Raw genomic sequence first — 24,485 nt, 5'->3', positions numbered from 1 at the left:
CTACTGAGGACCCGTATACACACTGCGTATCCCGGACATGACTCTACCGTGTGACCGTGTGGTGTCGGTGATGCAACTGTATTTCCAAATACTATTTTGCAATATAAAAAATATCAAATAATATATTCTATCAGCGTAACTAGACACTCTGTCGTTACACTTTCCCAGGTAATATCAGAGACGATAGATCTGAAATAAACCAGTGCTCAATCCGCATGCACAGTTTGTACGATGAAGACAAATGCTGTCATGCAACATCAACCATGTAGCCACTCATACGAGAGAGAAAACACTTAATGATCAGCAGAATCAGCAGCTGGAACTTCAACTTTATCAGTCGCATTGAGACGTAGTGAAAACTCTACACAAATAAGACTGCACTCGAGTACGAAAATACAAATGCATCGTCATCACCTTTCATGTTTGTAGTCATGCCTTTGCTGTTTTGACAGTTAGGACCACTGTGACCATGTTGTCCACATCTATAGCACGACAGTTGATGTGGCATCGAGTACTCTCCACTAACAGACTGCAGCTGTTGAGAGCTGACTTGAAACGTCGAAGTAAACTCACCACCAGACAACATGCCTCCATTGGTGATAAGACCGTCGGGTCCATACGAGACCCCGGTATGCACAGAAGAGTGAGTAACTGACAAATCACCATCACCTACAGGCATCGAGTCAATCATCACTGGTGCTGCAAACGAGACTAAATTTCCTTTCGGTTGTGGATGAAACTGGATAACAAATGTTGCAGCTTCTTCCATCTGATTAGCAGTGCTGGATGAATTACCTGGCACGCAGGTAAGTTCCTCATTCAGTAGCTCAACGGGCTCGTGGGACTGATGATCCTGGTTAGACGGCCCAGGTGAGTAAGTACAAGGAGACACACTTTTTGAATCATTGAAATCGGTTTCCATCATGTTCGAACCTCCAAGTTGAGTACATGTGTCTGAGTCAAGACTCGATTGTGATGTAGTAGTCCTAAATGTAAATGGTAGGTGATCCGAATCAAATCCTTTGAAGCCTTGACTCCTATAACAAATCAATGTTTTGTTGCCACAATTTTGAAATCTGAACAAAGGAAAGCTGTATGTACATGGTAAACAAATAGACTGCATACAGTCCAACTAGCACATCAACAGATATCACACCAACACCAACTACTACATCGCAAACTACAACAATACCCAACAACTTACTTGAGACATTCTAGCTGTTTCATAAACTTTCTGCGAGGTCCATCCATTAGTTGCAATTTCTCTAAATCTTCTTCAGTAAGTGCAAGCATCTGAAATAACCAATCACTTTTAAGTATTTGGACACAGCTTCACACATTCATGGAACTGCTCACCTCTTCGTAAGTCATTTTCTCAAACAAATGGTGATACTTATGTAAACGAAGTGACTTCAACCATTCATACAAGGATGTAATAGTACACCGATCCTGCAGCACACCAGGACTTGAAGAAGTCGATGAACTATGTCTATGCCTTCCTATAGGGGAAGGTGTCCCAGTTACAGAAGAATTAGGAGAAGGTGATGACCGAAAACCTCCTAAATGAGGTGGAAAGACTGGCGACATCAGTGGAGACGATGGAAGAGAAGAGGAAGAATTCAACAAACCTGCATGCTTCACTTCATTTCTGGAGTTCCTTGTTAATGAGTGGACTCTATGCAACGATCCACCGTCTCCATGGTGATGCTTGTCTCTCCGTTGATGTGCATGTGTAAACTGAGCTCTTGTAGTAGGTGTCATAGGCCTAGCAATTCCTATAGATGGTTGATAAGATGAAGCATTTAGTGGACCAAACTTAGATGTTGGAAGATTTTGTCTGAAGGAAGGTTGAAACTGCTGAGGAAAAGCCTGTCGAAATTGCATATGTGGCTGTTGAATTGAAAAGGCAGGCTGTTGCAAAAACATCAATTGTCCAGGTTTAGTGTGGCGAACAGCATGATACGGTACCAATGGAGGAACAAAAACACTTCGTGAAGTAGTGGGTGCAGCAGACGTTTCAGTAGAAACAGTGGGTGCAAGCTGCGAACACAACGACACTTGTGTTACCGACAGACTAGTTGAAGAAGGTGAAGAGTGATTGGTTGCAGCCAGACAACATGAAGAAAGCTTGCCATCTGCAACCCCTAAAAGGACAGCAACATGAACAATTAGATTATACATATATTAAAACAACAAGGATGTCTACCAATACACAGATGTCAAGTAAAGACAAATCAGCAACAACTACTGGACTAATGCAAAAAAATACTGGAAACCTACACTACAATGGAAACCAAGACAGCTGCATGTACCAAGAAACTACCCGAGAGGTCCAATTTGCTTCCTTACACTAATAGTTGCATACACAAAACGACACAAAAACTGTCCCTCTGACTATGTTTCATTGTAGATTTCTTATTCAACTATGTCTATTTCAACTGCACCCAGCGAAAGCAGTGCATTGACACAAAGGTAACATAATGTGTGTGTGACAATAATAAGTAAAAAAAGTAGATCAATCCAGATAAGTGCATACAACCAAAGTAGAAACTGTCACAAAACAGACTAACCTCTACCACTAATTAACCACACTACTTTCATTAGTGGCAAGTTTAGTTCTAGTAAAAACAAGATTTTCTGCTTGAATCTGCCTGGGAACACAACACAAAAGACACACTATTTGACAATTGCCAAATAGCCAAATGCTACAAATAGAAGTCGGATGGCGATAAAATGGTAATGCATCCTCGCCAATTTTGACTAGCTGTTAGTGCACGCCTTCCTCTGGACCAGATCTGGGCAGCACAGTCACTACAGCATGCTAAGAATGGCAGTTAGTGCAACACATTAGAGCTCCAAGGACTAAAAAAGGACGCATGCTCTGTTTATGCCCTGCACATTGTGGGCACTCATTTTTAGTAGTTGTTGTCTTTTACCAGATTGTTAGCTGTTGATGTTTGAACAATTTCTATTGGCTCTAAAATAAAGTGCTTGGCTACAAACGAACAACCTCTTTTAGCCAAGTGGCTACTACTAAAAAATTTCCAGTGGAAACACTGGTATATACTACCAAACCACACTCTAGTGTAAGAGTATGCCCGCACTACAGACTAAACTAAAATCTTAGTTTAGAAGTTGTAAACATGTTTAGAACTTAGGGTGTCTGCATTAGCACTAAACCTGTTTAGTTGGCAGCTTAAACAACTTTCACTAAACCAAGTTTAAAGGCAGTTTAGTTCAAGTTGTTTAAGTTTAACTATCACGTGATGATAACGTGCATTCTGTTAAGGATGTCTGCTGCACGTAGATCTCTCTTCTTGGTCTTATTTACGCTCGAAAGGAACACTCTGGAAACAAAGCGCTTTAGGCGGCCCTAGGAACAAAAAAGAAAGTTGCTACAACGTAGGACACAACTGTTTGCCAACACGTCCCGTACGTGAGCAAGGCAATTGCAGAAGTCCTCAACTAAACAGCTTTAGATTCTAAACAAGTTGATTCTAAACTATTATAGTGCAGACACAGTCTAAAATGTTAGAATGATAGAATGGCCTCGTGTCATTCGCCACTTTACCACATAGCATGTACTGTATTATAAATCAATTGATACACACCGTCACAACTGTGCACATGATGTTCTTGCTGATACACACACCACACTACTGTAAACAGGCTCATGAGCACGCGCGCCCGCGTGCCACACACACATACACACACATTTATTGTTGCCCCTCAATTATTTTATTAACATTGTTGCTTAATTAAGTTAGAAAACCAGCAGAAATGCAGTAGTTATCTCCTTATGTTCACATCAACCACACAGAAAAACATGTTTCAAAAACTCTCTTGTAACTATAAAAAGACTACGAGCACACATGAACAATTTAAGTTATAATACCCCGTTTACACGAGCACGCATAGCGAGCCGCACCGAGCCAGCCCAGTATTCCAGCCCGTGTTTACACGACACACTCTGTAGAAGGAAGCCAATGCGTGTCACTAATGTGCATTAGTTACTTGAGCTTGACATAGCTTGCGTTAGCTCACGTTTGCAACGAACAGAAGCCAAGCTGCTCGCAACAGTCATATCAAGAATGCGTAGGACATATACGAGACGTCGTAGGTCTATCCCCAGGCAACTGTTATGCACATGTAGCAACGAAGTTGAAAAGCTAAACTTCTTGCTTATCTTGGTAGCTCCATAATTGGATAAGACACAGAGTCTCTGTCTTGCTCTACACTATTTGTGCCATTTTCGCACGAAAGTATGACGTAGCGGAAAGGGGTATGGCTACACGAAACTACCAAATGAGCATGTGTGGCCCGTTTTCCAGCACTCTGCGTTTACACGATGTACTTGACCCGAGCCAACCCGGGCTAGCGCGCTCTGGCCTAGCTAGAAATACCGAGCCTCAGCACGACTCAGCCCGCATTTACACATACCATAGAAACCGAGCCAGCACGGGCTGGCTCGCTTACAAGTGCTCGTGTAAACGGGGTATAAGTGTAGAGCTGCTTCACTACAGCATATCTAAGTCTGCTAAATACATAAGGAAATCCATAGTTGCACTTTGAACAACAATATATTATGCAAACAACACCAGGTAAGATAGAGGTCAAACACAAGAGGTTAAGGTCCAATCAAATAAAAGGAGACACCTACATATAACATCAGTTCCACACTGACCTAGAAGTTATGTAGCAATGGGGAGTGCAAGGATCAAATCAAACTTTTTATGCTTATGTTCTCTAACAAATATTGGAAATGATTAATTACCATCAGACAAAAACGTATTGGGTCATGGAAAATGAAGTGAAGACAAGCATTATGCCCTACTCTGATGGTATCAATATGTATTGACAATCCACACATATTACATTCCATTCCTAGACAATGATGTCTCACACCAAGACATGAGGCATCCAAACAATGTCTATGAAATTTGAATAAGTTCAAGAGACCCACCCATAGTGATATTGCATAGCTAAATACATTATTCTTGCCCACCTGCTTTCTTTTCATGACCATCGAGTTCCAACCCAGACACACTTGCATCAGCTAGAGCATCAGCCAAAGCTTCACAACACAAAACTGATCAGTCAAGTCTCAAATCGACTTCTGTCCCTATGTTCTGAGATTACCATTAGGTTGTCTTCTATGTTGTTGTCTTCCTTCAGAAAAGAAATCAAGAACAAATTGACACTGAGATATCTTGGCAGGAAGCAGCACTAGTTTCCTAGATACACACACCCACACCCACACACAATATATCACCACGTTCCGTACAACCGCGCCCAGCTGCAACACCTTGCATAGTCAGCAATGTCAGGAAGCCGCTTATCCGCAAGCTCTCTGTATCTCGCCAAATACCGTTTGCCCGGTAGAAAGGGTATAGTACGGTTCTTCTTCCCACCTTCGTTAGGAAACTTGTCCAGCAACTGTAGAAAGAATTACAGCGTATTGTCTCTCACAATGGGACGAGCGAGGTGATATCTACCTTGTTCTGGAATTCGAACAGCTCCTGGTGGGTTTTGTGCACGAAATTCACGCTCCCATCCGACCAGGAAACCTTCAATCAAAATGTTTAGTTAATGAAGATGTACTAGAGTGCGGAAAAGTGAACGAAGCCACACGTCATGACATACAAACAAGGAAAAATTCTCACCTCCATGCAGTACTCATAGGTCTTGGTTCCTGCGCGCTGCTGCACGTCTTTCACCTCGATTTTCTTCAAGGCAAGTTTTTCTAATCGACAAAATCGGTTAGAAACGCGAAGGAGTAACGACCTGCACGTGAACAACTCATGCCGCTCAGAGGAAATTCCCTATCTAGACAATAGACGACGGAAATTGTACTCTACGACACATCTCTGCACTAGCGCAGCACGAAACGCCAACGACTAGCCACAACAACATAACACGAACTAGCATTCTCTGACCTGCAGGTTCCGTCTTGTCGACCAGCGACTTCTCCGCAAACGACACCTGCACGGCAGCAAACCATAAACCCACGCCATACAAATTGTGCCCGTCTTCTAACTCATCTTACCTCCGACCCGCTCGTCAGCTGTTCGATTCGCCTCCACAGACGCTGACGCTCGTCAAAAAGCAAGGCCGGATGATTAGCAGCCATGAGCAACAACAAGAGACCCTCGTCGTACAGCTCGACGCTGTCCTTCAGTCCACCGTTTACGCACAGACTCTGCATCAGCTGCTCGAAGAGGCGACGAGCGACGGGTTGGTTGTCCGACCTCAGAAGCGCTAATGTTATAAGAAGACGGCGACGAGTCGACTTCTCGTGTAGAGAGACGCTCGAGCCGTCCGCAGTGAGCGTCGCCGCGTTGATGCGATGCTCAATATTTTGCAAGTCGTGATGATCTTTACGACACATGTCCTCCAATACAGACGCAATAAAGCGCAGCTCGAGAGGCGAGCAGAAGCGCAGGACGCGACAGAGGAGGTCTATCCGTGTTGATCCAGACGACGACTTGAAAAAGGCGAGAAAGTCGTCCTTACTATGCATCTTCTGGGTAGGGACTGCTGCTCATCATACTGGGAACGGAATCCCGTTTTGCGCACGCCCAAGAACACGCCCACGTGCAGGCGATATCTCCGCGTCCAGATTTGTAGGATGACCTAGTTGTAATGCAGAATGGCCGAGTGGCGTTTTATGACTACGAAATGAGCCTGCTAATTGAACAACAGTTGGGCATCAAAGGTGAATGTAATCAACCACTGTGCATGTATCTATACTGCTAGTGTAGTATACCACAAATTTGTTACCTTGTTCATCTAAAATTTATTATCTGTCTAGTAAAATACCGGACTTTACAATAAAGATGACATGATGTAAAATACTCTGCTCAACGAATTAGAAACGAGACATGACAGGCAGCTCAAGCCTGTTGAGCATTGAATTATTTGTTTCTTTGTTAATCAAATGGAGAATATCTCTACAATTTGTCGTAACTTCAGTGTCATATACACAACGCCTAGTGTATTCCCCATGCTTCTTCAAATGCACTGCATATTTTTGTACATGTCAATGCCCCAGACAAAGGGTATTCACTGATCGCAATGTCTTCCTCTGTGTAATCGGTAGAGACCTAGAAATCCGAACAAGACAATTCACGGAATAGAACAGACTGAAGAAACGTTGTGCACACACACCCGGCCATGAGCCATTGCACCAACAACAAACACAATCGGCTCGTTGTCAGGTGCATAATCTCTCACTCTCACACAGCCTTCAGCATTGAATGAGGTGCCTGGCAGTTACAAACAACAGAAATCATCAACATTGCGAAAACACTTGAAGAATAGCTCTAGGCAATACCTAGTTTCCTACAACCCGTAGGCAAGTGATCGGTGATAGGATTTTTGATGACCTAGAGACGATTCAAGACATCCAAATCATCATGCAGTGACAAAGAGTCATAGAAATCCTTAATCCTTCAACCTTCAGTAGCTTCATTGGCCCATCAGAGGCGTGAATACTTAATTTATGCAACAGCTGGACTAACACAAAGCATGATTGCATTGGGATCAACGAGTTCAGTAGAAAAATTACCCATCAGTCCACAAAACCGATTAAACGTCCGTGGTATTCTTGTTTGGGGATTAACTTCTATGAGAACGTTCTTCTGCGTGTGAATGTACACTTGTAAAAGGCCTGCCCGATTCAGTGGGCTGTCCATCAACATCAACAAACACTATAAACAATATGAGCTTTAGAGTGAGTGTAAATTAGATCAGACTACAATCTTGTGTGAAACTCCTGCAAGATGGAAGTGATATTGAGACCTGATGAGTGATGTCTGGCCGCGCCGAGCTCAGATCTCGTCCATGCTTCTTCAGAATAGACTGATGATCGTCACAATTGAGCAACTCAAATTTCCTTCCACACTAAAGAGTGAACCACAACTTTACGCATGCGCATAAACATTAGAGCCCTCTGGGGAGGCTCTAAAATAAACGGTCTACCTTTACGGTTTCCAGAGAAGCATGTTCTAAAATAACTATTAGACGTTTCGTAGAGTCTTTCTCCTTCAGAGTTTTCGGTATCTTCGGCGGTTTGGGTTCCATGGAGGGCCCGTATGCATCAATCTACATGTCCCGTATGCGAGATCAGAATGGCTGATGATGCAGTTTCAGTTTCACGTGACCGCCCAACTTTCAAAGTTCACGACTTTTCTGCTCGTGTAGCTAATCAGGATATATATTTTCGAGTTATCAAGATGAAAGACAGCTTGCTGTTATGGATCAATGACAAAGCATCGATGACTGAGTTGGCAGTTGCTATGCCAACTAGATTTGTAAATAACTGAATATAATAAATGCTTTATGTAGCATGACTACGAATTAACTATTAGTTGATATACTTTCAGTTTAGTCTGTTGACATTTCGATGTCATCTAACTCATCTAACTCATCTACTCTGTCTTGTAATGGTTTCACACATCATACATCATTAACATGTCAACCTCTTATTTGACTAGGATACAATTCCAATAGCAACCAAGCTACTTGGGCCTCCGGACAATCTCACCTCCAGTCAACTGGCTCAACGACTAGGTTTGAAAGCAATGATTCCCATTTATTAAATTGTAAACTTCAGCAACGGTTTGACAAATTGTTTCTTTCTTCTTTAGCTAGACGAACTGGCAAGCTGTGCTTCCTTAGCTATAACTTGCCATCTCTGCCAGACACAAGTAAAGAGTTGATTGAACAGCGACTGCTTGAAGAAATGGTTACACAACCCGACTGTTTTTAGACGGTATTGTTTGTACAGTACAGTAACAGATATTTTCATTTGAAGCAACATGTAGTGACAAAATACAGAGTGTTCGAGGCTACAGTTACTCAAATGTCATTTCTCCAGCACACGTCCCGACAGGTTTTCAGGCGTAAATTGTCCTAAATAAAATCATCAATAAGCCAAGAAAACAACGTTGCTATAAGTCTTTCTCACTCAGTTCACCGTCTGGTTTGCCATCTTGCCAAATTTGACATTTGATTTGGCTCCGTTCTTGTTTCAACGCCACCTCGCGAAATTCCGGCTTCAAAGCTCGTCTTAAATGTCTTGCACAAATATTCGAGTACTTCAGGTAACTAAGAGAAAATTTTAGTGATTAAAAGTGACAATTTCATCCGCACACCCAATATGGGCCCCCGATTAACAGCACCACTTAATTAAGCAAAGACATGTACATAATAATTTTAGAGCAGCAACAGTTTCGTTCGTCACCTGAGTCCAGCGTTTCTCCACCATTGAGACACCATCTTTCTGTACTGTGTACGTACAATTTCACATCCGGGTTATTAGCAAATGAGATGTCTGCAGACCCAGCCGAAGGTACGAGTTTTCGTCGATCAGACTGTATTATTCGTAATTGTTTTGTGATCAGACCTTAGAGCATTTGAACAGCGACTTGTCGATTGCGTGGCAGCTCTGCAGCCGGAAGCATTCAAATGGAAAGGTTGAGTTTTTCGCCACTGTGATGATGTTTGGTGACAGCTGCTTCGTCTCTGTTAGTCCTTCTTATTGTTCTCATTGTATGGAACGTAATGACTGGTCTGGGATGGCTCGTAGATGCAAACGGGAATGTATGTCGTTTTTCCCACCGTCACGCACGCTGCTACAGACTAGTTGTGTCATGTATGTTGTTGTGATGAAGATGGGATTTTTGGAATCTCTGTGGCACCACAAGGCTTTCTCGTGCGGCTTGATTTTACTGTTTGTGCTGCTGGTAACAAATCAATATCAAAAGGCTTTAGCGCCACAGATGTGTGTTTTTCTTGATTTGAATGTTGCTGCGGATCTGATGTGATTTGCTTTGGATTGTTTGACAGAGTTATGGCTAGATGTCGAAGTGTACTAAAAGAGTACAATATGTCGTGTGACGAGGTGAGTCTCTGTTTGTCGTGGCTCATGCTGTCTGTTTGTGCTCTTTGGATGCTGTGATATCAGTCAATGATGCCTCTGTGTCTTTCTGTCTGCTTCTTTGCGTATTCATTGAAATGTGAACCTGCCTCTGTCTGTCTACTCATCTGTTTTATCATATAATGTGAAAACTGTGTGCAAACAGAATGGTCGACTTATCCTAAAGAAACAGAGACTACCTCATCCAGTCAGATGACACAGTATTTCAGTGCAGCTTTTGTATACCATCAGGGAATGATGATGACAGATCAAATGTGTTCATTGATAGCCACAGTACTGCTGCAACCACTATTTTCTCATCCAAATCAATGGATGTATAGATTAGTTGCTTTTTACAGAAGCAGGTGGTTAAACACAAAAGGGTTTTTAGTTTGCATGTAGTTCATCAAACAATAAAGTAATCGCTCAACAAGAGTGTTTTTTGTATCTAGGTAAACCTCATTAGACAAATCATTTCTATTTTATGCACAAATCAACCTCCAAAAAGATCCTCATTTGACCATAATCCATGCAATTCAGAACATGTTGATTCTATTTCCAAGAGTCAGTCTTTTGCAACAGAGTTTAGACCTTCAATATGTAATAATGGAAACGAGGCATGAAGGTTACTCGTTAGCACAAGTTCTATATAATTAGTCTTGCCATGTCGGCCTTCTACCCTCTGCCACTCAAAGGGTGCGTAGTCGATAAATGACATAGTATCTGCTCAGACATCACACAAGTAATAGTAAAATGATATGAACTGGTCTGTATTTCTAATGCTCTAAGTGTGCTTTTATATCAAAATAGTTGGCAACACTAATAAAACAAAACTCAATTATCATTCACTGTCTCATCAGAGTAATCTCCTGAAATGATAGACTGTGACAAAATTGTAGTCACAGATTTTGATCGTTGATGTTTAGTCTGACTGATTTTGAGCATACTGTAAACGTCGACCACTCCATTCTTACCGTGTACCATTCCAGCTACATCATTACTTGACATGACTCTGAGGAGGTTCGGCTTGACAGTAATTGACCGCTGTCCAGCCTCCATGTCCTCCTCCTGCCTGCACGCTAGGTTCAACTCTTTCCGAGCTCGGCGAATGACGTACACCATGAGAAGAGCACTGAGTGCAATCTGGATAGAAATTACAACATAGCCACTGTTGCTGCCTTCCACCACATCTTCCATACTACGAACTGTTGTGCCCATGTATGTATTTAATGCTTGAGTCGGTAGGAGACCCACTGTTGAAGCTGTAATGTATCTTGTTGTAGAGATATTTGTAATCTACACGACACGAGTAGAAATCAGTCTGCTATAGTAGTAGCTATCTACTACTACATAACTCATACAAAGCCGAGCAAAGCATCAAAACTTCTAGCAATTTCCACTTATTTGTTAATTAATTAACTTAATGTACTGCTGCTAGACACCTGAATTCCCAACTAACTGCAAGTAGCAGGTTATGCGTAGAGGTTGCTATATCATGTGTTCTCACACGTGCCAGAAACATGAGTCTTGTCTCTGCATGTGTTGGTGTCTTTGGACCATCATAAGCATGAGAGGGTCACAGGGCCAGATGTAGGGTGGGCCAGGTCTTGCACGGCCAAGCTTCACCCACAGTAAACGTAAAAATAGCTAATTTTTTAATCACTTGAACAAATAGATTTCCAGAAGTTCTTGCCAAGCCCATTGGAGGAAGTCCCATTTTCAAAAATTGGGTAGGCCTGGCCCACCCTGCTTCACCAGCGTTCGGTCAGGTGGCAAAATACAATCCCAGGCCTTATCTGCATTTAGGACAGTAACAACACATGCAAAGCACGTGTGAGAACACATGCTATAGCAACCTCACCGTGAAAACTGGAACCAAGGTTATTACAGATAATAGTTACATCGCCTGGTATGACGGCATCCCTGGGCCTAAAATTTAGGAGGTCAACATATACAAAGCCGCGTCTATTAATTAATACCATTGGGGCCAGGGCACACCCACACCTGTCATGTGAGACACCACTGGCTGGTAGATAACACTTGTCTTTCTGACTGACAATTTAAACTCAGAATACAGAAATTACCGAATTCTACTACTGCTGGTGCCTCACCAAGAATAACAAACAAATAAATAATTAGACAACTAAGAATAAGCATGAAGACATAAGTAAAGTGCTAATAACTATCAATAATCTGCACGCTCCAACAATGAACCGAAAATACATCCAACAGAAATATAAAACACTAGCAAAAACCACCTATAGTACCATGCAATGTACTAAACAATGGTTCTTTCACATCATGTAAATTACCAATTAGACAAAGAGAGCTAATTAAGTTAATACTGGTGGCAAATTTCAATGCCAGCCATTCATAGAATCATGACGAGAGAGACAAAAGAATTACAAATCAGTTGAAGTAAGCATCCTATACACATATCACTACCACAAATCTATGGAAATCACTGCCACTCCAATCCAACAGACTACCAACTCTACTGTTACGTATTTCATGATTATAGGAAGAGATTGAACAATAAGCTCTGTGCTAAAATGGCTGACCTGGAATGCTTAGACAATCTTAGCATTCGGTATCTAGCTCTGTTGGCAACATAAAGCAAGCAGCAGCCTGTCAACAGTGTACCAGTTGATTCTATAGAAACAAGTGGCCATGCAATGATAAGTCTATCATTATAGCTTAGAAAACACCAGTTCTTTACCAACTACCTACGGCTACTATTAATAAAAAGTAAATGCTCTCTGTAGTCATTTGTATTATATGTTGTAAATAAGGTTTACTAATACCCATAACAGTTGTTTTTTGTAACACCTAATTAATGGCAACTCACTGAAAATAAAGCGTTCTGTAAACCAAACGGTATAGGCGTCAATCTTGTCAATGCCAGTACTCTCCAACCCTTCCTTCCCTCCACGACCCTCATCACTGCCTTCAAGTGATCCGACTGCAACTTCGACTCCACAATTCCCCTCATGCATCTCCTCACCACAAGAAAGGCGATGGTACAACCAGACGCCACAGACAACGATACGATAACTAGTCCCGTAAAGAAACCATACAGGTAGCCAACAGCTACGTTACACAATATGTAACCAAACGTCATTGGAAATGACACAATAGTGAATAGAACAACGAAGACAAGGCATCCCTGCCACAGAGGTAGACCTTCTAGCCAGTTCAGTACGCTGTGAAAATGTCCTCGACAAAGAATAACGACTACACAGCCAACGAGAAGTAGAACAAGGGCAGTTCCGGACACGTGAAAACATTGCCGACTAGATATGACGGCCGGAGATTCTGTGGCGACCGCATTCTGGCCGATGAGAACTTCATCGAGCTGTGTTGTCTCGCCTAGACATCCCTGGGCGTTTTTCGGAATTAGGGCTTCTGTACATTTTGAAAACGTAACGGACATCGGAATACAAGGCAAACGCCACTCTGCAGGATAATTTGCAAAGTACACGCTTGCAACTGCGCATGCGTCGCGCACGTAACTCGCTCATCCGGCCTTGAAAGGCCGCCAGTAGCTTTTTCTTGGACATGCGCATTTTTGGTAGCTCTATAGAGCTCTAAATTGCAGTGAACGTGTGTGTAGTTCTCTGCAGTTGCGTTTGCTAGTCTCGCATAGCCAGACCCCTTTTTTGCCGCGGAAAGAGGTCTGGCTACGCGAGACTACAGAATTTAGAGGGCGCGGAAGTGCACCAACAGGAAACACCCAGAGCACGCGCTGTTGCGGTGGTCGTGTCCAGTGATGTGTGCGAGGAGCATACAAATTGCTACTAAGGATCGATATCTGTGCTAGGAAAGTGGTGACCCGGGGAAACACATATCACTTTGTGACGTGCACGAGCTCTGCAGCTGGATATCGTAATCTGTATTAGAAAAAATAAAAAAACATTTTGAGAAAATGATAGGTATGTAGGGATGGGTATGTACTTAATCATGCTCATCTCCTACATCACAATCCAGTACTGTGAGTGTCACACACGACTGCTGCGTTTTAATTAATTTGGGTAAAAAGATTGTGATCTAGAAGATGAGCATGATTAGACAAGAAATAACACGTGACTTCAACTTCCTGCTGCTTGGATACATGCTACTCGCCGCTTTTTTCTCGAAAACGAGACAGTCAGTTACATTTTCATTTGGCTTCAACGGGATCTACACTAACAATATTCACGTGCACACTAAAAATTTTTAGTGCAATCAGAAGAACGGGATCTCATTTTCTTCTCAAGTGAAACAGGTCACACCAAACTGACGAACGGGATATGCAATCAATAATGCAATTAGCCCGGGCGAAGACCGGGATCTCTAGCGGCATCTTCTACTTTGAGATAATCGATCTCAGAACGGGCTACCATTGAACGGGATCTATGTTACTAGTTCTTCATGAGAATTCTGTCCGACTGCTAATTCTTCAGAATGGATGTGAACGAGGTATATAAATACTCAGAACGGGATACTCATGCAATAACATAATTTTCTTACAACTAATCCAGTGAGCTCGCGCCTATAGGTGTCTATATGTTTGGGACTGCAAGGTATGATACGGCTTTGAATGTTTGGATTTGGACGGAGTCCTTTGACGAGACAGCTTCTAACGCAATTGCATCGAAATTTACATGAACCGCGTTTTGATGCATCAGTCTGGTATACTTGCAAGATGTCCCGTTTGGATCGTGACCTCAGCAGAACGTTTGTACAGTGCAACCTGGACGCTGCCACGTCAGAGTTTCTGGAATACAGTCGGAAAACTGCCGATTCGTTTTGTTTGCAGATCTTCTACAGAATTGCAATGATCGTTCTATCTCTTTTTATGTCTCTTACTGACATGAATGGGTAGGCAGAATCAAATTTAAAAGTACAAGACATCATGTAGGCCTCTGTGTGTGTGTGTGTGTGTGTGTGTGTGTGTGTGTGTGTGTGTGTGTGTGTGTGTGTGTGTGTGGTGCGATATCTCCGTTAGAGAGTCATCTTATGGAGTGTGTACATTCGGGACCTTAAAGGGTCGCAAGTTCAAGTCACAGTGATGGCGAGGTATGGCATGATTTCCTTAAGCAAGAAACTAACACACATTTGCTTCTCTCGACTCAGGAGTATAAATGAGTACCTGGTCTACCTGGTCATTGACTGGGGTCCTAAGCGGCCATCAGCTGTGACATGACATCAGCCACTGGGGTCCTGATGAGACTTTGGGTGCTCACACCACAGTTGGCTTCACAAGTCGGTGCTCCTGCGAGTGCCTGGCCCAGCTCCAGGAGTTTGCTAGCACAGGCCCAGAGTTCCCTGAGTAGCACACAGGGCCCAGCTTAACAGCTGGGGGTGTGACCTCTGAGAGGCAGCTCCTGACATTTAGGATTTTTAGGTGTGTGTGTGTGTGTGTGTGTGTGTGTGTGTGTGTGTGTGTGTGTGTGTGTGTGTGTGTGTGTGTGTGTGTGTGTGTGTGTGTGTAGCATGCGTACATGTGAAGAAGGCAGGGCAGAGCTGCCTACTGCAGGATGCCCATGGAATGGCAGGTAGTTGAAAATTAATTTCGAAAATGTTTAGTAAATGGTTAGTAGATCCATGCATCTATTGCTGGGTGCATTCACATTGTAAAATGTAAACAGCACATAATGAAGTACAATACACTAAGATAATAATAGATGGTGGGATAATTGTGCAAGAAAACATTGTACGTACTACAGTATATTCACAGGCTACTAGGACGTGGTGCAACCTTTCTCTTCTCCTCAAGTCAGTTGAGAATGCTAATGAATGCAGCTGGTGTCACAAATATGGTCCATTCGACTGTATTGGACATTGGAGCTGGTGATGGGACAATAACTGATGAGATGAAAGAAGTATTTTGCTCAAGTATATCAGTCACAGAAAAGTCACGAACGATGAGGCAAACACTAAGGCGGAAAGGATACACGTACAGTGCACTGGTAGTGATTTTGATTCTGCTGTATGCATTCAGTGTTTACTTCTTAGAGTACTTGATGTTGACCAATGGCATGCAGCTGAACCCTTTGACGTCATTAGCTTACTGAATGTACTGGACAGATGTGACAAGCCAATGAGCCTTCTACAAGACATACACAATAGTCTTGCACAAACCGGAGGTATTCTCCTTCTTGCTGTCGTACTACCCTTCGACCCAATTGTTCTCAAAGGTAAAAGGGATCCACACAATCAGTTACTAACAATCAGCAACACGTGTATGCTTGTTTGTGGTTTGATTTAGGACCATGGAAAATCGCACCAACTGAGAAGCTAAAAGTCAAAGGCAGCACATTCGAAAGCAGCGTGAACAGGCTGGTAAGCGACGTCCTAAATCCGCACGGTTTCAAGCTTCTCTCGTGGACAAGACTTCCTTACTTGTCAGAAGGGGATCTGTTTGAGGCCTACTTTGTTCTTGATTGTGCATTACTGATGCTGCAGAAATGCGAGCAGTGAGTGAATGGTAGCGTAGTATACAATTCTTTACTGATTATTGGAACCGACAAATTTCCATCAAATCACAGCCTATTGAGCAGTCTCTTCCTTCTTCATCTTCTTGACTTTACTCTTCACGATAGTGCGTTTCTGCACAACAGAAATGTACACACACACACAGATCATCTCACTGAGGATTCATATCTCACGCTTTGCTTGGCAATCTTCAGTTTAAATCTATCGAAGTCTGTCATTGATCGTCGCTTTTTCTTGTCTGCTAACCGTTTGGCCCAGGACGACTTTTCCCACTGTCCTGCTACATCTGCTTTCTCCCAAGCCTTACGAATCCCAGATGACCTCTGGGAAGGCGCAAGCTTGATCACTATGTTTGTCAAAGCAAGCCACTTGAAACTAATAGCTTGTCTCTTTACGTCAGTGCATGGTCCATCCACAAGACCCTGCGGCAAATACAACAGTTATAACACCTAAAGGGGCCCTCCATGTCTAATACTTCACATACAAGCTATAAATATGTTTATTAGATACGCAGTGTCTCATAACACAAGCTTATATAAAATAAGCGCACATACAAGTAAACCACGTGTTCTACGCTCACCCTCGTTTGGTCGACAACATCCACAATGACACACAACTTCCCTTCATCGGGACCATACGTGACCATAGCTACTCGTCCTACTTGTACGTATCTTTTATAAACCTATTCAAGAAACATGAACATCGAAAAACGACAGAATCTAACAAAACCGCTCCTACCATCTTAGATTAGCATCCGGGAGTGACTCCGTTTGCGCTAACGCGCACAAGCCGGCGTTCGTTGCGGAAGGCCTGGGTTTGCATGGAAATACGAACGCGCGCCCGTCCGGATATACTCACCGTGGAGAACGCATGGCGAAGGCAATACCAGAGTACACTTTCAAGCTTCTCATGATTGGAGACGGTGCAGTGGGAAAGACATCTCTCGTCTCACGCTTCGTAGACGACTCATTTGCTCCATCATACACGTCAACTATTGGCATTGACTACAAGTTCAAGCTTATTGAATTGGGTGGCTTCAAAGTGAAGCTTCAGATCTGGGACACAGCAGGACAGGAGCGCTTTAGGACACTGACATCAGCTTATTACCGAGGGGCCCAAGGCATTGCGTTGACATACGACATGACGCGACCGGATTCTTTCAAGAGCGTTTCCTACTGGATGGCGTCGGTAGACGAGTATGCGCCGCCGGGCTGCATAAAGATTCTTATCGCGAACAAGGCCGATTTGTATCCGGACAGAGAGGTATCGATGCAAGAGGGTCGAGACCAGGCTCAACACTATGACATGAAATATTTTGAGGTGAGTGCGAAGACAGGAGAAGGAGTGACGGACGCGTTTATGTCAATAGCTCAGCAAGTGAAGGATAACGCAGCAAGGCACGAGTTGAGGAAAGCTGTATCGGGGACTAAAGTAAGCAATGGAGTAGACCTCAACAGCAACGGTGCGCAGAGCACAAAGACTGGCTGCTGTCGATAGTAAAATTATTATCTGTCTTTTCTATTTACTATCTGAGCTTGTAGAAATTGCCTGCATGTCTTCTCTCGGGGAATCGAATTGCTACCTTAGTATGTGAGAGACTGTTCCAAATTGCTGTGAATATTGAAATTTGAAATCCCACAAGCATTTAGATGTAAAACTACAAAACTATGAAATTGAAATTATACATGAAAGATGAAAGACACGTGTACTGTACATGAAAGTGGAAGGCATGTGAAGACCATGCAAATTGCACATCGACGATCTTGTTATGCAATGTTACACAAACCTCTCCCTCCTGACAGATATCTCATAGATTATCATCACTAATTAATCCTACTGCCTACCACGCGACAATGCATGCAATTTCCAAGTCCTTATTGTATTCAGTGCCCACGTCTCTACTGTTTTCCTGATTTAGATGTTGCCGGTCGTGACCCGGTGCCATCACTCTCTGCCTCGTCTTTACCTTTTTCCTTTTCTTTGTCTTTTTCCTTTTCTTTGTCTTTTTCCTTTTCTTTGTCCTTTTCTTTCTCCTTCTCTTCTTTCTTCTCTCCTTCCTTCTTCTCGGCTTCCCTATTGGTCAGTTTGTTGGATACCAAATTGTGCAATGCAATCACTGACCGTACAAGAGATGCTAGGTATATGACCAACATCTGGTCGTTGGTTCGAATGGCCAACATCTGGGCAAACTCTTCCAAACTGACATTAGGAAGAAGATTGAAAATGTCTTGAAGCAGATAAATGATTTGATGGTTGATGGGCAGGTGGCCTTCACACACTTTCATGAGATACTCTTGGATGTCTTGTAGATGCTCTAGGAGACCCTTCAGAGCCCCAACTTGGCTACAAATGCGCTGTGACAATGTCCCGATGCTCGTATCTTTCACATCTCTAAAAAAATTAACCCCTTGCAGCATTACAGCTCACAGTGTTTTAATGATGGAGACGGGCGTCAAGCAAATAAAAAACTAATGAACATAAACGGTCAATCAAAATGGGCAGTTCATTCACAAAATCATAATTTTGTCTGACAAAGCACACAGAAACAAACAAATAAACAAACACACAAACAAACAAACAACAGACAAATAGACAGACAGACACACAAACAGACAGACAGACAGGCACACAGACAGACAGACAGATTTTGTGATTTAGCAGCGATGTATAATAGTTTGATGTTGGAAATATATAAAAGACAGACAGACAAACAGACAGACACAAACAGACAGACAAATACAAACAGATAAACAGACAAACAAACAGACAGACAAATAGACAGACAAACAAACAAAGACAGACAAACAGACAGACAAACAAAGACAGACAAACAAACAGACAGCTAAACAGACGAGCAAACCGACAGACAAACAAACAGACAGATACAAACACACGAACAGACAAACAAATAGCAGACACACACACACACACACACACACACACACACACACACACACACACACACACACACACACACACACAAAAAGACAGACAAACAGACAGACAAATACATAAACAAATAGACAAACAGACAGACACACAGACAGACAGACAGACAGACAGACAAATAGACAAACAAACAAACAAACAGACAGACTGATAAACAGACAAACAAACCGACAGACAAACAAACAGACAGACACACACACACACACACACACACACACACACACACACGAACAGACAGACAAACAGAGGGAGACATACAAACAGAGCTTGAAATAACGGCCAGACATCAGACAATGTCTGATGGCAACTGAATCAATGCGCGGACATCCTAGTCCCGTCATCAATCTGAACTGTAGCCAAGAAATCTTGATTTTGTTAACCAATGTGAGCTTAGAACAAGCTAGGAAAAACTGTCGAGCATGTAACTTTTAGCATGTACATGTGCAAGGCAGTATCCTATGTCTTCTGCATCACAGGTGGTCACAGGTAACACGTTAGTCTTTAGGTGTTTTACAATAATAAACAGCTGGTGTTACCATTTAGGTGTTGTGTTAATTAACATGTGGTTGGGTTGAGTTCATTTTTCTGGCAGTTGCTGCAAGTTTTGAATGTGTCTAGGTAAGGCAGCCATCTCAGTCCTTTGGCCAGCCATCCGTTGAGTGTAGTCCTGCAACTAGGCCACAGCTCATCTCTTTCTATGCAATTATAGCAGGCTTTACACCTTGGCATAGTTTCACAGTACTGATGATAAGTGCCATAGGCTATCACACATCATTTAGTGTAATTTCTTAACTTGTCTTTGTTTTCTGATGGCTGCGTTTGAGTTCCCAACGATTGATTTACGTTCCTTCAGAGTGGACAACATTGCAGCATCAATTCTGCCGGAAGAAGCACCATCCGGCTACCTACCAATAATGGTGAAAGGATGGGAATTGTGGGAATTGCCTCTTTTGGTCAGCAAGCGCTTTCGCATTTGGAGAAGAGAGGACCAACATAAAATTTTAATGAAAACGCAGAGTATTATGCTGATCAGTTTATAAGTGTTTGTGTTCAATTGCATTATATAATAGTACAACCATGTATGCAAACAGTGAAAAATTGACAAGGTGTTAAAACTAATTAATTCAAGTTACCTGAAACAACAGTGCTATCCCAGTAAGGCAGTGGGCTTTATGCCCCAAATGGCACCTACTAATCTGGTTGCTAGAGCTCAAAGAGGTACATGTAGTGTACATGTCACAATGATGTGCATGATGCTGCATCGTGAAGTCCACAGAGCAGTGACAACAGCTCTTTATGTTTATGGATACACTATGAATATATTATGCATATATAATTATGCTATATGTTATATTATGATATCGCACATTTTGTGAACCTCCAATCAAATTTGGTGGAAGTCTGGTCAAAAGCTACTTGGGTTGGACTTTTATGTCCGACCAACTTTTTTTCCTTATTTCGAGCACTGAACAAATAGCAGACACACACACACACACACACACACACACACACACACACACACACACACACACACACACACACACACACACACACACACACACACACACACACACACACACACACACACAAACACAAACAGACAAACACACAGACAGACAAACAGACACAGACAAACAGACAGACGCACAATTTGACAGACAAATAGAAAGACAGACAAACAGAGACAAACAAATGAACAAACCAACAGACAGACAAACAAACAGATGAACAAACAAACAAACAGACAAACAGGACAAACAGAGGGAGACAGACAAACAAGCAGAAAGACCCACAAACAGAGACAAACAGGCAAACAAACAGACAGACAAACAGGCAGACAAACAAACAGACAGGCACATAAACAGACAGAAAATACCAAACAAGTAGACAACAACAACACTCTGGAATCATAGAATTCTTACAGTAACTGAAATCAGGCGACTACTCGTTCATACCTCAACAAATGTTCTACTCCCACTTCTTCTGCCTCCTCGGCTCCTATTTCACTTGTTACGTGTTCAAATGTTTTAGACGTCGGAGTACCATCCTACATTAAAGTCACACAATTGTACCACATAACAATTCCGTACATTTCACATCAACAAACATCATGGATTTCCTCAACAGCTATATACGCATCAGTAGGCAAACCAACTTCCTTTGGTTGTGCATCAACGATGACTAAAACCTGCAGCCAAGAAACAAACATTCCTGTAAATTCAGAAATTGCAATAGATGTTTCACTCACTGAATTTGGGCAATATCGTTTTATAAACTCATCGATAGCGATGTCGTTTCGATGGAGTTTCGGACCCGTGTGATACCAACCCACAATCCGCTCACGAGCTGCAATAAATCAATGCAAAATAATCAACCATACTGCATGTGATCACATTACTACATCACGAAAGATTAAAAATCTACAAGAAAAAGCCGTGTACATACAATACTAGTCAGAATAATTCAATTTTAAATAACATGCAGTGATCTGATTCAGTGAAGACAAATGGTCGAATTGACAGCATAGCAAGGACATCAGCATGCTTCCGTGTATGATGACAGTAACGATGGTGCACGCAGCTGTGACTAATACTGATGGTAAAGGTCACACTACTAAGCAAGCTCAAATCCCATAATGACATACTGTTACAGACAACTACTGTAGTTTAAATATCAATCAACACTTGGTTATTATTGATTTTATTTGTGCACAAGAGTAAAGTCTGCTTGGCTCATTGAACTATGTAAACAACGTCCAAAAACTCACTAACAAAACAAGTAGCAACAGAAGGGCTAACAACACTGCTTAGAATCAAAATGTATTCCACCAAGACACTCCTGTTTGGAAACTGTAATAATAATGTGCATGGCTGTAGTAGGTGTGTGTCGGCAGGTATTACCCGGATGTTGATTGAGCCTCGTTGTCACTTCCACACACGTGTTCAAAATGTATGAGGAAAGTTTGCAAACATTTCATGAAATAGAGTCTGCGAACGTTTACAAACATTTATACAGTGGAGATTATAACAGTCGAACATTGGACAAATACACCAATGTCCTAGTCAAAATTCAGTTAGTCGGACATCCATGTCCGGCCGGCCACAAGGGCAATGCAAACCTGGTAGATCAAACAAAATGTCTACGTCTACAGTAGGTTGAGCTTAGTTGGATGCTGCTACCATAGCTGCCACATGTCATCGTTCATTATGTTTTGACTGGCTACATTTTTTAGTACACTTGACACTGCCAACAAAAATGGGAGGATTTGCCTACAGGCGATACTTAGTTATTTCACATAATTCGGTGTGAAATTAATTAGTGTGGTAAAATTAATAATTTAGGCTTAATAAAGTTAATTTAAAATAATATAAATACTACAGTAATTAATTTAAAGTAAATTAATTTAATAATTAATATTTTTAATAACAGAACGTGTGTCCAAGTACATTGAGTGATGTACAACCCACTTACAAACATTAGAATCCCCACTCCCACAGTTGTAGTTACAGACATTTATTGATTACATTTGTAGTATAACAGTCAAGTCTCTGTGTATCAATCAAGTCAACTAACATTCAGTAACAGAACGACAGACACACAAACACACAAACACAAACACAGCTAGACAGACAAACAGATAGACAGACAGACAAACAGACAGACAAACAGACAGACAAACACATAGACAGACAGACAAACAGATAGACAGACAGATAAACAGATAGACAGACAGACAAACAGATAAACAGACAGACAAACAGATAGACAGACAGACAAACAGACAGACAGACATACAAATAGATAAACGGATAGATAAACAGATAGACAGACAGACAGACAGACAGACAGACAGACAAACAGATAGACAGAGAGACAAACAGACAGAGACAGACCAACACATAGACAGACAGACAAATGGATAGACAGACAGACAAACGAACACAAAGTCAGACAAACAGATAGACAGACAGATAAACAGATAGACAAACAGACAGACCAACAGACAGACAAACAGACAGACAGACATGTCTTATGATGAGAACGATCGTCAGAATGCATCCAATTTTACAACATATTGGAGACAACGTTTATCAGTTCAGTTACAACAATGTAACGCTAGAGTGATTTCCAGGAAGACATCACGCTTACTGGAACATACAAGGAAAGTCAAGAGAACGAACAATATACACAATTATTAATGTGCTTTGTACAGCCCTATATAGGACTGGTTTCTGTAGAGTTTAGTTTGGTAGAGATTTTGTGCGATTGAGACAGTAGAGTTGCTTAGTTGTGTTGAATGTAGATTTCAATGTTGAAAATATATGTATTAGACAGACAGACAGACAGACATGATCTCTTTTAACCAGTTAGTAGTTAAATATATATTGTATTTAGTTGTTAGTTGTTTTCTCTTGCTTTTATTGTCATAGGACAAACGTAGTTAGCCATTTGCTATTGTATCCTATTAAATTCAAATATGAAAAATATATGACAGACAGACAGACAGATAGACGGACAGACATACAGACAGACATACAGATAGACAAACGGATATAGACAAACAAACGGACACAAAGACAGACAAACGAACGTACAGACAACCAGACCCACAGACAGACAGAAAACTAAACAGTATATTTCTCAGAATAGCTTACCATTAACTTTCCTAAACATTCCATACATGTTCTCCAAGTAATCATGATCCAGAAACCAAACGGTCGGATCCTTATCGTCTTCGTCAAACGGAACTGCAAAAATAATTCGAACTCCAACTCCTCTGTGCTAACCAAGACTCTAAGCGTTCCATTTGTTCGTACCAGCGAAACAGTTGGCAACATCCAACACTCCCTTCCGCCATGAACCCAACAGAATCCCTACCACTCTCCTCTGGCTACCTACTTTAGCCATACGATTAAAGTGATCTACTACGCTGAGTAGAACGAGAGGATGAACGACCACTTTGTCCACTTGCTGCACAGGCATGATTGAAAGCTACCCCGTATACCACGTGGACAGCTAGCCTCGTACCCAGGTCCTCATGCGCAGCCGGCAATAAAAATAATACACACACGTGTGTACTGTACATGTAACACTTGTACACTGCCATCTCTACTGCCATTGCTGCTGAAAATATTGATTA

General features: G+C 42.0%; 9 protein-coding genes across 10 annotated transcripts; 4 read left to right on the top strand and 5 right to left on the bottom strand.

Moving 5' to 3' along the window:
• Positions 1-59: 59 nt before the first annotated feature.
• On the bottom strand, positions 60-6,532 carry LOC134178126 (uncharacterized). The gene is made up of 11 exons (XM_062644920.1): positions 6,047-6,532; positions 5,937-5,982; positions 5,664-5,743; positions 5,496-5,567; positions 5,306-5,436; positions 5,140-5,234; positions 5,006-5,074; positions 1,357-2,144; positions 1,205-1,293; positions 415-1,037; positions 60-361 (listed from the first exon to the last, which is right to left on the bottom strand). The coding sequence occupies exons 1-11, from the start codon at positions 6,518-6,520 to the stop codon at positions 294-296; spliced, it is 2,535 nt and encodes an 844-aa protein (XP_062500904.1). The 5' UTR covers positions 6,521-6,532; the 3' UTR covers positions 60-293.
• Positions 6,533-6,749: 217 nt separating this feature from the next.
• LOC134178609 (ribosomal RNA small subunit methyltransferase NEP1-like) lies at positions 6,750-8,087 on the bottom strand. The gene is made up of 7 exons (XM_062645487.1): positions 7,981-8,087; positions 7,801-7,902; positions 7,568-7,709; positions 7,457-7,515; positions 7,334-7,385; positions 7,168-7,265; positions 6,750-7,103 (listed from the first exon to the last, which is right to left on the bottom strand). The coding sequence occupies exons 1-7, from the start codon at positions 8,080-8,082 to the stop codon at positions 6,990-6,992; spliced, it is 669 nt and encodes a 222-aa protein (XP_062501471.1). The 5' UTR covers positions 8,083-8,087; the 3' UTR covers positions 6,750-6,989.
• A 35-nt stretch (positions 8,088-8,122) lies between these two features.
• Positions 8,123-8,842, top strand: LOC134178632 (proteasome assembly chaperone 4-like). Its single transcript, XM_062645518.1, has 3 exons — positions 8,123-8,312; positions 8,496-8,571; positions 8,649-8,842. Exons 1-3 carry the CDS (start codon positions 8,130-8,132, stop codon positions 8,768-8,770), a joined length of 381 nt encoding a protein of 126 aa, XP_062501502.1. The 5' UTR covers positions 8,123-8,129; the 3' UTR covers positions 8,771-8,842.
• Positions 8,843-9,312: 470 nt separating this feature from the next.
• On the top strand, positions 9,313-10,428 carry LOC134178631 (nuclear envelope phosphatase-regulatory subunit 1-like). Its single transcript, XM_062645517.1, has 6 exons — positions 9,313-9,352; positions 9,405-9,476; positions 9,533-9,603; positions 9,675-9,784; positions 9,850-9,904; positions 10,086-10,428. Exons 1-6 carry the CDS (start codon positions 9,331-9,333, stop codon positions 10,134-10,136), a joined length of 381 nt encoding a protein of 126 aa, XP_062501501.1. The 5' UTR covers positions 9,313-9,330; the 3' UTR covers positions 10,137-10,428.
• A 240-nt stretch (positions 10,429-10,668) lies between these two features.
• Positions 10,669-13,390, bottom strand: LOC134178972 (transmembrane protein 64-like). The gene is made up of 2 exons (XM_062645885.1): positions 12,768-13,390; positions 10,669-11,215 (listed from the first exon to the last, which is right to left on the bottom strand). Exons 1-2 carry the CDS (start codon positions 13,350-13,352, stop codon positions 10,754-10,756), a joined length of 1,047 nt encoding a protein of 348 aa, XP_062501869.1. The 5' UTR covers positions 13,353-13,390; the 3' UTR covers positions 10,669-10,753.
• A 1,063-nt stretch (positions 13,391-14,453) lies between these two features.
• LOC134178974 (protein-L-histidine N-pros-methyltransferase-like) lies at positions 14,454-16,381 on the top strand. Of its 2 annotated transcripts, XM_062645888.1 has the most exons (5): positions 14,460-14,590; positions 14,646-14,779; positions 15,639-15,857; positions 15,917-16,098; positions 16,170-16,381. In XM_062645888.1, exons 2-5 carry the CDS (start codon positions 14,736-14,738, stop codon positions 16,379-16,381), a joined length of 657 nt encoding a protein of 218 aa, XP_062501872.1. In that variant the 5' UTR covers positions 14,460-14,590; positions 14,646-14,735. The 2 variants fall into 2 exon arrangements, with proteins under 2 accessions (XP_062501871.1, XP_062501872.1); XM_062645887.1 differs by having other exon boundaries at positions 14,454-14,779.
• An 8-nt stretch (positions 16,382-16,389) lies between these two features.
• Positions 16,390-17,165, bottom strand: LOC134178977 (large ribosomal subunit protein eL14-like). Its single transcript, XM_062645890.1, has 4 exons — positions 17,135-17,165; positions 16,977-17,078; positions 16,570-16,818; positions 16,390-16,510 (listed from the first exon to the last, which is right to left on the bottom strand). Exons 1-4 carry the CDS (start codon positions 17,135-17,137, stop codon positions 16,451-16,453), a joined length of 414 nt encoding a protein of 137 aa, XP_062501874.1. The 5' UTR covers positions 17,138-17,165; the 3' UTR covers positions 16,390-16,450.
• On the top strand, positions 17,162-18,071 carry LOC134178975 (uncharacterized). Its single transcript, XM_062645889.1, has one exon. The coding sequence runs from the start codon at positions 17,267-17,269 to the stop codon at positions 17,891-17,893; it is 627 nt and encodes a 208-aa protein (XP_062501873.1). The 5' UTR covers positions 17,162-17,266; the 3' UTR covers positions 17,894-18,071.
• A 1-nt stretch (position 18,072) lies between these two features.
• On the bottom strand, positions 18,073-24,349 carry LOC134178973 (26S proteasome non-ATPase regulatory subunit 7-like). Its single transcript, XM_062645886.1, has 6 exons — positions 24,163-24,349; positions 24,001-24,093; positions 21,594-21,691; positions 21,453-21,533; positions 21,301-21,392; positions 18,073-18,787 (listed from the first exon to the last, which is right to left on the bottom strand). The coding sequence occupies exons 1-6, from the start codon at positions 24,326-24,328 to the stop codon at positions 18,295-18,297; spliced, it is 1,023 nt and encodes a 340-aa protein (XP_062501870.1). The 5' UTR covers positions 24,329-24,349; the 3' UTR covers positions 18,073-18,294.
• Between the last annotated feature and the right edge of the window lie 136 nt (positions 24,350-24,485).

Source organism: Corticium candelabrum, chromosome 4, assembly GCF_963422355.1.
Source record: "Corticium candelabrum chromosome 4, ooCorCand1.1, whole genome shotgun sequence".
Lineage (NCBI taxonomy): Eukaryota > Metazoa > Porifera > Homoscleromorpha > Homosclerophorida > Plakinidae > Corticium > Corticium candelabrum.
Note: the sequence above shows the minus strand (reverse complement) of the source record. Positions and strands in the feature narration are given on the sequence as shown.